We start from the raw sequence: 13,300 nt of genomic DNA, 5'->3' as shown, positions 1-13,300 counted from the left end.
GCAAATGGGCCTGAATTAAAGGTAACACTAACATGAATATCAAGCTGTCCAGGGAACTGCCTTATGTAAAAGGCTTGGGTGGTAAAAAGTAAAGGCTACCACCTAGTGGTCAAGTGGATAGTAAAATAAGGGGCAGACACTGATTTGCTGGTAATAGAAATATACTGTATACTCAACCAATCATGTAATACCACAGCAAGGTAGTTCATCATTTCAGTTTACTCATGTGTTTTGCCAAGAAACAATTCACTTTTTCATTAATGATTTTAATGCAAAATAATGAAAAATGAATTCAGTATAGTCTTGTACAATCTATTAAAAGAAAAATACAATCAGGCCATCTCACCACAACCTAAATAATAATAATAGTAATAATAATAATAATAATAATAATAATGCCTATAAACCTTCTGAACAATGCCAATTTAAGGGAAAAATAAAATAACCAGTAAAAACAGTTAAGTCAAGTAAAGCCCGAGTACAGAAAGTGCTTCAAGCGTATAAAACACCTCAACTTGAACCAGTGTGGATGAGCAGTTGAAACCTTATATTTTGAGGTGTTCAGGGATGCGTCATTGTTGCGGAAACTTCACATTGCATACCTCTGAGTCCATTCTCTGGCTTCTTTGTTGTACCTAAAGAAAAAAGAAAATCAGAATGGGTTTCTAAAGAATAGTTGACTAATTCAGGTTTTTCCACATTCTTTGGCTTTCATACTCACTTTTGTCTGTCTGATTTATAGATGTGTGCAATGTCTGGGACTAGCGGATCATCCGGATTTGGGTCACATAGCAAAGAGCATATGGATAATAACACTGAAAAAAAAGACCAAAAATCAGTATGAACACAGGTTTCAATTAAATTCAAAACAACTTTTTCAACTTCTTAGCTCATTCTCCATATACCTATTTAAATACAAGTGGACAAGCTTTGATTTCATGCACCTTCATATCAAAATCCTGTTAGTTTAGGTCCTTGAAAAAAAGTGTATTTTTATCCCCTACTTTCATCACAGATATTTAAACATCCCCCCTTCCTCATCCAATTATATAGTACAAAACCTGCAATTTCACAATTTTCAAAGTGACAAAAGTATGCAGGGTGCAGAGGTTCACTTTTGGATAATCAGCCCTGAAAATCCTGTTACCTGTGTTCATTTAGGCTGGAAATTGTTCATTTGGAAGAATCCAGATTTGGTGACAGCACTGTGGACTGTTTCACCAAAGGGGCTTCTCTGCCTTGCTATGTTTGATGAAATGAAACGTACCCATCTTCGGCATTCCCTTCCCGTGTTTCGTCTTACCCCAACATCCTGATTTACCCTTAAGTATGTCAAATTACATTTGAAAGAATCGTGACTCCTCGTGACTTCAAAGTAAATCTTAGGTACAAACCAGATCCTACGCAGTGCTGCTGTAATGTACTATTCTGTACTGTACAGGCAAAACGTAGATAATAGTTACCTTTCGATACTGTAAGTGCAGGTGACCACTGTGACCTCAAGATGTCAAGGCAGATGCTACCATTGCTGTTTATGTTTGGGTGATAGATTTTTGTTGTAAAGGCAACCTGTGAAAATAACAAACAAAGCAGTAATAGGTAAAATAACCCGTTTTTCAAAGTGGACTCTGATGGTGGTTAGAGTCTCTGTCAAAGGGCATATTTATAAAAACAAATTACTATCAATCTTCTGAGTAGGGCTACATCTAACAATTAATTAATGATTAATCGTGTGCTCTATAAAATGTAGTAAAATAGTGAAAAATGTGTGTTACACTTCTGAGCTAATCATTCTATAAGATAAATAATCTTACCTTTGGTGGTTTAAAGGGATAGTCAGTGGGAAAATGGACAGAAAGGAAGAACACTCCTCCATGATATGGACTGTCATTCTGAAACAGAGTGGTAAATGATTGTTAAATTATGCCTAGTATTGTATCCTTATGGGATAAAATACTATTTGCAGTGAGACAGCAACCATACATTTAGTTTACACTCAGTGTCTTTCTTTTTCTTTTAAGATTTTCTTTGTTTAAATTAAGAAATTATGGTATTTCCCCTTTTCCTTTTGTCTCAGTATTGCCATGGGCTTCAGTGAGTAACATTGGGATAGAGTGTGCCAGTCTGTGCTCTCCATACATAATAGAAAGGGCTGTAAAGTCAACATAAAACACTATTGTCTAGAGATCCAGAAGCAGCTTGGTTTTTTTTAGAAATCCAGGAAACAAATCCAGAAAAAGCTCACCGGTCCGGTGATGGTAGCTTGCCAGTGAAACACTAAAGGAAACAAAGATAAAGAAACAATCTGTGAGAACATTATTTAGTATCAAGGATTTATACCCTCAAAACACACTTCCCTAAGCACAACAATACTGCTAACAAGAATGACAGTGGCAGGTTACAGGATTAAAAAGTAAGAACATGACAGGTTTATATACATATCATCAGTAATTCCCACACTTACTGTCCTCCCCAGCAGGTCCAGCTGAACATGAAGCTGGAGGGTCCTTCCGTAAGTCTTGTAACTCCTGTACAAATAAACAAACAATAATTTAAGAATTTGACAGCTTCCGCGGCACTGTAGTGCATTGCTTAAAAGGCAGAATACAGTTTGTTAAACTGTAAACTAACGTTAGCGAACGACTACATAAAACTTACGGGAAATGAAAATATATTGAAAGCTAGCCAGGAACACACCTTAAAATGCTTTCTCACGGCTCGTTTGCTAGGCCAACTTTAGCTGGCAGCGAAGTTAGCTCATTTAAGTTTAACAGCTTAGCTAAGCTAACTGGCTTCAGAGTAGTAATGCCGCCACTGCCATAAACAGCGGACTTGCTGGCAGTGAAAGCTGTCTTGTGAATTAATTACCTAGCATTAAACATTTTACAAAACGTTGATACAATAATCAACCACGTTAGGTTAGCAAACAGATGCTATTAGGTGATTGACTGGCTAGCGTTATAGCGACGCTTCCGCATCGCTCCAACCTTTTCTGTACATTAAATCAGTTAAGAAAAAACGAATACTCTTAACGTTACCTTGTTTATTCTTTTCAAAGCCATGGCAAATCCTCCAGACAGAGTAACAGAAGCTACGGTGTCAACTTTGACAGCTGTCAGCTACAACTACGCTCACTTTCTGCCGACTCGGTGTTATTTGTTTTGACAAACTGATTATTTCTTTTGTTTCCGCGTTTTTGTTCGACGACGAAGAATAGACCGATGCATTGTGGGAATTAGAGTTTTCCGTCAAGCCACTTAAAGGGACCGTACACCGAAATATATGGGCACAGTTCAAACTGTGAAAACCACTCTGTAATGGACTTAGTAAACAGTAAAACGTGGTAAATTGTACTGTAAAAGAACAGTCCACAAAAAATGAAACTAGAACTTATAGGCTATGATGCTATATTGAAGGCCGTTACATCCAAACAGTTATTATACTCTGAGAGTGCACCTTTAGGACTACTTTAAATGTAACTACTGGAGAATATCATAGTCTGTCACATAGTATACTATCAGAGCAATATACTCACCCTTCAGTAACTTTTTGAAACCTTGTATTACAGTTGACTGACATGTTTTCTGTCAAGTTATTATATTATACACTATTAAAGTGAGACATTAGGTAACAAGGATACATTCAAAATGAAGCTTGAGGTGTGTAGTCTGTAGTCTACAACCCCGCATTAAATTAGGGATGTGGGCTTGTCTATGGACCTCTATTCATTACATTTACAGCATTAGAGACAGTAGCTTTCTGTCATATGAGTTGACCTAACGTCATGACTGATGTCTGACCTTTGAGGTACATATGGTATTTAAATTGGACAGACCTGACTATGATGTAAGCTTTACTAATTAGATGTTGATATCTTGGCTCTCTGGTGATTAAAGCCATACATTAAGATGCTGAATAACTTGACCTAACGCTGCTGTATGGAAAATGTTCTTGCTGGTGAATAATGGCTGTAACTGTCCTTCTGAACACAGGGGAACAGGGTATGGTATGGAGCAGGTATGAGGGGTCAGAGTGAGGAAATATGGCTGGATGGCATCATCATTAGCACAAAATATTGATATATAAAAACAAGGCATGGCAAGTTAATTTGTATTATGCCTTTCCAACACAGAGGCTTTTAAAAATATAATGAAATGGATGCTAAAATGTATTGAAGTAGAATGAAATTAACTCTCAGATACACAAAATATTGAATAAAAAATAAATAAAAATTGTAGTACAATAGGTCAGAACAGTAATAAATGTCCCCAACTTTAATGAGGGAAATAAAAGTGCAGCAGAATATAATTAATCAAAAGCACAGGAAAATGAAAGTGGCTAAAGTTGGGGTGCGTTAAGGATCATCAGGGAGCTGGTTTGTTCTGTGTGCAGCATCGTAGCTAAATCCAATATGGTGTTTGATTTTGATTACAGGCACCTCTAGCTGACTGCTTCCTAAAGATCTAAGGGGCCAACTGGATTTATATTCTTCAAGCATAGCAGAGATGTATTTTGGCCCTCAGCCATTAAGTGATTTTTAAACTAACAGCAACACTTTAAAATATGTTCAATAACTATCTGTAAGCCAGTGTAAAGATGTAAGAATGGTTCTCGCAGCAGCATCCTGAAAGGGTCAGCAGGGATCTAGTGGTCTGTAGGGAAAACGAAGATGAAGGCATGAATGAGTTTCTCTAAATCTTCTATGGACATGAAACTTCTAATTGTTGCTATTTTTAGATGATAAAAGGCTGATGCAATTATTGCCTTGATGTGGCTGCTGAGGCTCGTGATGCCATTATAACACCAACATTTCTAACTCTGACTTTAGTCTTGCATTCCACTGGCATCCATGGAGTGAGTTTGGAATAATTTGCAGGATTACAGGATTTGGCCTAAAGGTAGCATATGAACTCTGGGTGAATCTGCATATCATAGTGATTTGCTCAGATTCATGACTGCAAATGTCAACAATATAACCCTTCTTTATATACAACCTGAACCAACTGAAGACTATAGCAGACAGCCACACCCGGTTTTATGTAGCCTATGGTTTAGTATTTTATGGTCAGTGGTATCAAAGGCTGCATCAGTTTCCAGATATTTTTCCTGAATCACTAATCAGATGAAAGTCATTTAGTACATTTATCAGTGCAGTCTTAAACCAATCAATCCAGAATAAAAATGTAAAAAATGTACATATATGACTTTGTTGTTGTTGAGCTGAATAAAAATAACTTTCTCAATAATTTCCCAATAAAGTTAAGATTTGAGATGGGTGCATTTAGTATGGATGCATCTTGTTGCATGTTTTTAAGGAGGCATTAAGTGGTTTTGGGAAAACTGCCTGATAAGAGAAACCCATTTACAGCACATCCAGTTTAAAAAAAAATCTATAGCACACAAAACAGTTGATAAGGAAACGAGGAAAAAAATGCGAAGATAACATGAAATAAGGACATCAGTTGACTCAGTATCCCCCAAGGCTTTAACATCTACTGCTGTTTGGCCTATGAACTTATTATCGTCACAAAGTTGTTATATGCACATCCATGATGGTTTGAACATTATTGTAATACTGATGTTGCAGCAGTCAGGGAAACTGAGTGGACTGAGTGTTGAGGTCCACATTGCAGAGAGCTTCAGTCCTGAGAGAGCAAAGGGGAAGGGAAGACAGGCGATAAACATTTAGAGGCACATATAGTACATAGGGAGAAGGGGCATGTTATCTTTCATGCCTGGACTGCTGCCACAGATTGCAAATTAAGAGATTTTCTATTTATTTTTGCAGCACTGGATGCATTGAATCACAGAAATGCTTAGCTCATTTCTACCATTTTCTTACATTTTCATTCAAACAGTTTTGTGGAAATTGCTGTAAAATACAAGTGCTGAATTTGAGTGAAATACGTTATCTTATGCAGGAGAAAAATACATTTTCAGCTCCTCTGCATAACCACGACTATTCATTTTAATAAAATAGATGCTAATCTGGTTTCTTTGGGATTTAAATTCTGCTAAGGTATTCTAAAAAAAACTATTATTGGACAATTTCTCAGTAATTCAGCTCTTTGGCCTTGGTGTTTGTTTATTGCTGATTTACATTTAAAGCCTAAAACAAGGAAATGTTTTTGACAAGATCTGTTTCAATTTTAGCTTTGCAAGCAATATATCCTTTTATTTTTCATCTTCATGCATTTCATTCTTGGGAGTTTGAATGAAGATAGTTAATCATTAAATACAGTTGATTAGGCACAACAAATGTGCTGCGGTATTTGTTATTTATCATGTTCTGGTTGGTTAGTTAAAACTGAAACCCTGTTGCTTAAGTAAAAATCAAAAACTTGATCAGAAATACTTTATTGATCCCGGGGGGAAATTACACAAAGCCTCAGTGGACTAATACGGCACATGTAAACTACTAAGTCATTCAGAAAAAAATGTCAGGACTGCTTTAATGAGAGTGACCTCATACACTAATTATAGTGTAGGTGACATTCAGTTTTTAACCACATGCTCATATATTGATAGTTGCTCCTCAGTGTTACTACTCTGTCTACAAAGGTTGGCACTTTACTGACGCAGTCCATTGATCCGCCATTGGAAGAGTTTAGACTCAGAGAAGGTCTTCTAAGTAATATCACATTATACAGTATGTCAGTACTAAGTATTCAGATCCTTGTATTTGTATTTCTTTACAAAACTATCAACACCACAATGTAAATAGGTATAAGGATAAGCGTATCACTATGCTCACAAAATGACCTCTGTCAGTGTTTATTATTGGATATATTACTGGATTGCATTATTGGATAATAGCCTACTGATGCATTAAAGTGTAATCAGCACTTTAATGTTGTAACAAGCTGCGGTGGATCCAATTCTATCTATTTTATATATTGTTGAGTGGTTTCATTTACTTCATCACTGCACTGCATTTTATATGTTTTTCTGAAATGTAGTGGAGCAGAAATATAAAACAGTAGTAAATTAAAATACTTAAGTTCCTCAGAATATTGCTTAAAACAATTCTTGAGTAAATGTGCTTTACTTCGCATTATTTATTGAGGAAACATTGACCAGATTCTGACTGAATATCTCATTAAATTGTGACAACAGCACTTCCTGCTATAGGCTACTCAAGACTGTTTCTCCACCTGTTTCAGAAAAAAATGAGAATAAAATCTGTGCTTTATATGTGTCCCTTGTTGACCTTTAATAAAGACTGCAATTGATAAAATATTAATTTACTGCAAGTCTATTCTATCTCGACCTACTTTTCAGAACCAGCATATCACTGTACTGCATATAGCAGTGCAATTTGAGCTGGAAAAATAGCTGTATGTCCCTCAAAACGGGTTGTAATTTATTCTTCACACGCGATTGGTCATGGATCGATGCGCGTTCACGGCGCTCCGAGGTGGCGCGCCCGTGCTTCTGAGCATCGTTTGGAGAAGAGGAGAGGAGAGATAGAGACAGGGAGCTGTACCACACCAAGTGTCCACCGAATGTCTGTCTCTTCACGTTGCCAATGAATAATCCTCGCATTCCTATGTCTGCCAGTTGACATACTGAACGCGAAGGACCAGGCTTCCACCTCTGATTCAGGAGTCCTACAGCGGGCTGCGCGTTTTTTCAGGTAAGCACCCCCCCCCCTCCCCGCCCCTTCTCCTCTTGTGACCGATGTCGCTGTGTTTTCTGTGTATTTTACGCGCTATTCGTGATTAAAGAAGAGGGACGGTAACGGGCGCGGGCGTTTTTTTTGCGGTAGCTGTCCAAGGTGCTGAAACAGGCAGCGGCTTGTGGTAAGAAAAACACAGCATAGTAGAGCAAACCTCATGTTCAGAGAGCAGCTTACATGACTTCGCTGTTTGCATGCTATAGGCTGTTTAGTGTTGCAGACTAAACCTCCCAAAGATGTCGTGTGGGTGTCGTAAGGGGGAGAAAGAATGATGAAGCTGTAACGTGCATGAGATACCCGTTACATTTGCACAGTCTTGCACGTCTTGACTATGGCTGCTCTACCCGAATGGATGTATCTAAGCTGCATCGTAGAGTACCTCCTCCAGGGACGGTGTGTTGTTTTACTGCATTTACCGTTGTCAGGGTCCGGGTCTTCACCTCACCTTATCTTTCCATTGCAATCTTGGGATGCATCCATAGTAGGTGCCTTGTAGGACGTGAGGTTTGCTGCTGATTCCTCTGATGTCAACAAACAGTAAAAGGTTGTCACTGTTTCAGACATTGATTTTTCTGCACAATGAAACCATCTGAGAATAGAGTGATAGTCGTCCTACATGGTGCCAATCCTTGTGTTTCAAGTTGAACTTTTGCCCCATTCACCCGGATTTCACATTGTACCAGTAAAATTCGCCCCCTTTCTTAAAAAAATGTCCTTGCCAAGACCTTGTGAAATGTGAAAATGAGTAGCCAAATAGGATCTCTGCACATCTGTTCCATGTGGAAATGTTAAATATGTCGAAAGGTGATCCCGACCACAAGTTATGTAAATTGTTCTCTTCTGGGTAGGTAAGGTAAGGGCAAGTCATGTTCAGGCTCCATTGTTCTTCTGATGGACCAAAATATCCATTCTGTCCACAACAGGAGCACCTGACATTTCCTGTGGCAGATTTACTTACTGGATCATGGCACAGACCAACAGCGGTGGGCAGGGGACCAACGGGGTAGCGGATGAGTCCCCCAACATGATAGTGTACAGAAAGGTAAGGCTGCTGCTATTTTTAGTCGGCACGTGTGTGTTTGTGAGTGTGAGCGTGTGTAACTCTCTAGCATCCATTTACTTGACGATGAGCTGTGCAATGGAAATTGTTAATACTAATGGCAAGACAGTGTTGTGCTATGGTTGATTTAGGGGTTGTAATGCTACATCAGCTTGATGAGAGCGTGGAGAGAACATGCAATTTTTCTCTCACAACATTCATGACATGCAAGTAGTCTCAGAGCATGCTTACACACATGTACAAACACACACACACACACACGCACACACAGTGAGACACCCTGACAGACATGCATACATTTTCCAGCTAAACCATCAGCTTTTATTGCTAACATGTTGGGGATGGATTTTTAACTGACTGACATTAATGGAAGTGAATGGAAGCCAAGGACTTTTTAACCATTGTTCATTACGCTGCTAGTGGTGTATTTCTTCACTGTTAAATCTGTTACTACATTAGAGAATTAGAGAAAGGGAGGGGAGTGAAATGGCCCACTGCTGAGACACCTTAATCCAGTACTGCTCCAAACATCAAACGGATTAATGAAATAATAATCTGCAGGGAAGATAACATTTGTTTACTTTTGAGGCTTGAGGTCCAATTAGTTTCTTATAGAAACTTTAACACCTGTAGTGTGCAATATAGCTATACACTGCTCCTCATGTGCACTGATTTTGTTGTAATATTTTCCTCTCCCCGAACAAAAACATTGAAATTTAAGTTTAATCTACAAATAATCTGTTTTGAAAATTGCTTTTGCTACCATCAGCAGAGATTTGTGTTCCCTGGTGGTGCTGTTATTGTCTAATAGCTATAGGGATTTTTTCTGATGTGTTTTAGTGTAAAACATTCTATATGTGTTGCAGTTCTTGCTCATAAAATCCATTGCCTAATTTACTTATCCCAGGTATCATAATGTCATAATTAAGTGTGACTGCATTCTGTCTTATGGTGTCCTGTAAATGTATTAAACATCTGTGTGTCACACATGAGCCTGATGGGCAATGGAACGTTTTACTTCACTCTCAGATGCACCAATGAAGTGATAATTTTCACATCTTACTTGAGGATGACTCAAGCATTGAGTGAATTTCTTCATTTCATTCTCTTCACCCTTCAGCGAATGCTCCTATTCCATCTGCGACAGCTTCTGCACACCAGGACGAGGATACGCTTAGCATGATATCATAGATTGACGGTCTTTTATAGCACTCACAGCGTGTTAGGCAATATTACTGCCAGTGTGGGACAAGATTTGCTGGAAGAGCCGCTATGCTTGTGGCAGAAAAGGAGTGCTCTCTGTTTTTTAAGTCACAATTTTCAGGATCTTCCCAAAGCAAGACAACAGGCTTGCAAAGTAAATTGCTCATAAAGTAGGCCAAGTCTTGATGATAATGGAGATAGATGAATGTGAGTGTTTTGTCATTCCTTGTAAGGTTTATTTTTGGAGACAGTGGAGGAAGTCATGCCTCTTATTAAGTTCCATTTTAATATGAAACAGTATCAAAATATGCTAAGGCATGAAAACTAGTTGTATCCTGTGTAAGAGCATCAAATATTGACTTGAGGTCTTTCCAGCTATTAAATTACATGTGATGTCTCTTCCTTTCTCCTGCTATTGATCTGAAAGTCCTGCTTTTTTTCGACCCCGCCATAGAGGATCTGTATAACCAAGTATGCAAATACGCAAAACATCCTCAGCCTGTGTGTTTATTTAGTTGCTTTTACTTTCAGCAACAAGACTTCAATGTTGTTGTTTTGTTTTTTTCAAAATTGGGAGGCAAGAAGGATTTTGGACTTAAGGAGCTGCTTGTTCCCAAATATTTTGTCAGATTAATAACTTAGGCACAAAGCTTTCATACATCATCCAATTCCTCACTTCTCACCACTTGACCACACATGGCCGCAGCTTGGCTCTTTACACTGACTGACCTAGATACACTGCAGAATGAAAGAACACGGTGAAGGCAGCGAGGATGAAATCGTGTTTCTGGAGTGGGTTTAACTTAAAACTGCAATTGGAAGAGCACTGTCTCTAGACATGTGGATAGCGCCAAGATGAACAGGTGCCCCAACTGCTTTTCAGATGGAGATGACTTGGCAGAGGTGGTGCAACCCACATTGACTGGGCCACACAAAGATAAGCTGAATTCTCAAGTGGAAAACATGCTTTTATGTTCTGTTTTGCTGCTTGGACCTCTTGTACATCAATACATGAATACACAGTGGAAACGCTAATGTTGATGTTAAGCAACTGGCCACATCTACTCAATAGTTGACAATGTGGTAGTAGTGTATAGTAGTGGAAGGATTATGTAATATGAGCAGAGGGAGTTTTATGGTTGAGGACAGCAGAAAGTGGTTTGATAGTCCTTCCACTGGGAGCATCACTATATCCTCTCTCACTCTCTCAATCTTTCTTTCTCTCTGGCCCGTCCACCCCTCCACTCCTGTCATTAACATCTAATGAGAATGGATGGGTGAGCTGAGGTGTTGTCCCGCTTGCTGTGGAGATGTGAGCAGAGATGTCCGTTTTCCTTCAATGAGGCATGCACACAAGCGCCGTGCTTGAATGCATGTATAGATGTATCGAAAAATGGGAAAACACAAGTGCGCGCACAGCATTTGAACAGTTACATGTGCAGAAACACACGTGCAAGCACACACAGCTGGCTTCGTGATGAACTGATTTATTAACAGTCGCCAGTGATGCTGAAAATTTCATCACTCACTATATGAATCCAAGGAAGATACTAACAAGCAATATGTTTATCAAGACATGCCAATAAAATGTTCAATGGAGTGATTCAGTGCATATGCACAGCATGTCTGAGGGTCTAGAGCATTACTTACCATATAAAAGCCTTTGTGATGTTTTGCTGCTCACATATTAATCATGTCAGGCTTATATCATAAAGTATACCAGAGTGTGCTGTATGTGTGTGGTTTTTTTCATGCCCGCTCACATGTGTGCACCATGAATAATGCTGCGATGCATGTGTGAGCATGTGTGTATGCTCTATGTAGGGCGAATGTTGCTAAGAGAGTCCTGAATTTTTTATGCGAGCCTAAAACAGCTCTGGCTGGCTCTGGCGAAGTTCATAGCCACCGAGCATGAGGAGCGAACATCTTCTCTCGCCAGCCAGCGCTTTGTGTGTGTTTGGGGGTGAGTGTGTGTGTGCTGTGTTTGTAATTAAATGGGTGGTAAGGAAGAAGAAAGACAACACACAGTACTATATATTAAAATGGTTAGATTAAATGCAGATGAGATAGACATAGTAAAATATTGATGTTTCACTTCGTCCTCAGAAAGTGAAAACCCACAGTACTCAGCAGTCTCTTACAACTTTATTCAGTCAATTAAAAAAATATTAAGATGAGCACAAAGGCTGCAGACACAGTTAACAGTCTGCCAACTGAAATTTTGTCATATATAAGACACCCACCTTTATCTCACCTATACTCATATCTTTGACACATTTTCCCTCAGAAATGGCACAGCATTTTAGCTTTTTTTCTCCATCGCAAGGTTTCTGTTGCACAGGAGAAAATGTGATATTTTCTTGATTGAACATTTTCTGTTGCCTCTCCCTCCACATCATATTGACAGAGCTTTTCAAACAGTGCAAGGAAAAATGTTCATCTCCACCAGTTCTTAGGCTTGAAATGTAATAATTTAACAATCCACAAGTTACAAGATTCCACTTGCAGCTTTACGTCTCAGAGGATTTTTGCAAAGAGAACAGTTAATGTCACTTGATTCTACAAAATGTCTCAAATAAGTTGATTTCCCTTACAAAAATGGCAGATTTTCCCGTAGTTTCTGGACAAATATGATTTTCAGGACTCCATAAAAGATAAGATCCATGGTGAAGATTACATTTTTTTGCAGTATACTGTAACTACTGGTGTCTGATCTTCCTCTGTGGCGTAGTATCTGACAGCTGAGGCACTAGCCCACTCTTATTTACATCTGAGCTGCCGACAGGCATCCAGTAATTGTTCTTCTAGCAGCCAGTTTGGCTTCCGTCTCTCTATAGAGCCATTAATCCTGTACTGTATGTTTATTGTTTATTTTCTGTTATGTTTTTTTCCCTGTTGAACACATGCAACATGGTATCATATTGTTTTTATCTTCAGTCGATATGGGAGAGTACTGTTTTACATTCTGCTGTTTACATATATATCAATACTGTACATCTCTGAAGTAATTGGTCCCTGGTGAAACTTGATTTTTTTCTGCAGATGACATTGATGGAAAAAGAGTGTACGAGTCTGTGGCTGTTATTGGTCTTGCACATCTCATCACCTCACAGTGTGTAAGCAAACTAACTGTAGGGATTATGGCCAACTCACATAAAGTATAATCACCTTTATGTCATGTTCAATTAGCTATTTGACCTGATAGTAGATATAAAACTTGCGTGGAACACAGACATGTTTTTTTCCAGTAGTTCCTCTACCTCTAAAAATTACCTAGTCCCTGATGAGTCCCTGCTTCAAATCATTGTCACTCAACGTAGCCATGCAATTGATTTTGTGTCAGATGAAGATTGACAGCA

The 13,300-nt window shown here is 38.7% G+C and overlaps 2 protein-coding genes across 2 annotated transcripts in view; one reads left to right on the top strand and one right to left on the bottom strand.

Moving 5' to 3' along the window:
- Positions 1 to 200: 200 nt before the first annotated feature.
- On the bottom strand, positions 201 to 3,174 carry LOC139293890 (ubiquitin-conjugating enzyme E2 D4-like). Its single transcript, XM_070915553.1, has 7 exons — positions 3,039 to 3,174; positions 2,465 to 2,528; positions 2,246 to 2,277; positions 1,815 to 1,892; positions 1,464 to 1,569; positions 722 to 815; positions 201 to 635 (listed from the first exon to the last, which is right to left on the bottom strand). Exons 1-7 carry the CDS (start codon positions 3,060 to 3,062, stop codon positions 590 to 592), a joined length of 444 nt encoding a protein of 147 aa, XP_070771654.1. The 5' UTR covers positions 3,063 to 3,174; the 3' UTR covers positions 201 to 589.
- A 5,468-nt stretch (positions 3,175 to 8,642) lies between these two features.
- The window catches only part of rgs7a (regulator of G protein signaling 7a), a 46,383-nt gene continuing 41,725 nt past the window's right edge, over positions 8,643 to 13,300 (top strand). The window contains exon 1 of the mRNA XM_070915495.1: positions 8,643 to 8,720. Coding sequence (XP_070771596.1) covers positions 8,643 to 8,720 — 78 coding nt within the window. The remainder of the gene's footprint in view (positions 8,721 to 13,300) is intronic.

Source organism: Enoplosus armatus, chromosome 12 (genome assembly GCF_043641665.1).
Source record: "Enoplosus armatus isolate fEnoArm2 chromosome 12, fEnoArm2.hap1, whole genome shotgun sequence".
NCBI lineage: Eukaryota > Metazoa > Chordata > Actinopteri > Centrarchiformes > Enoplosidae > Enoplosus > Enoplosus armatus.
The sequence above is the reverse complement of the archived record's forward strand: the minus strand, read 5'-3'. Positions and strand labels throughout refer to the sequence as shown.

Coding starts and splice junctions, on each gene's coding strand:
- LOC139293890 (XM_070915553.1), bottom strand. CDS start 3,062: ATGGCTTTGAAAAGAATAAACAAG. Junction 1,570..1,814: donor ATCCCTTTAAACCACCAAAG/GTAAGATTATTT, acceptor TTATTTTCACAG/GTTGCCTTTACAACAAAAAT. Junction 636..721: donor TATAAATCAGACAGACAAAA/GTGAGTATGAAA, acceptor TTTTTTCTTTAG/GTACAACAAAGAAGCCAGAG.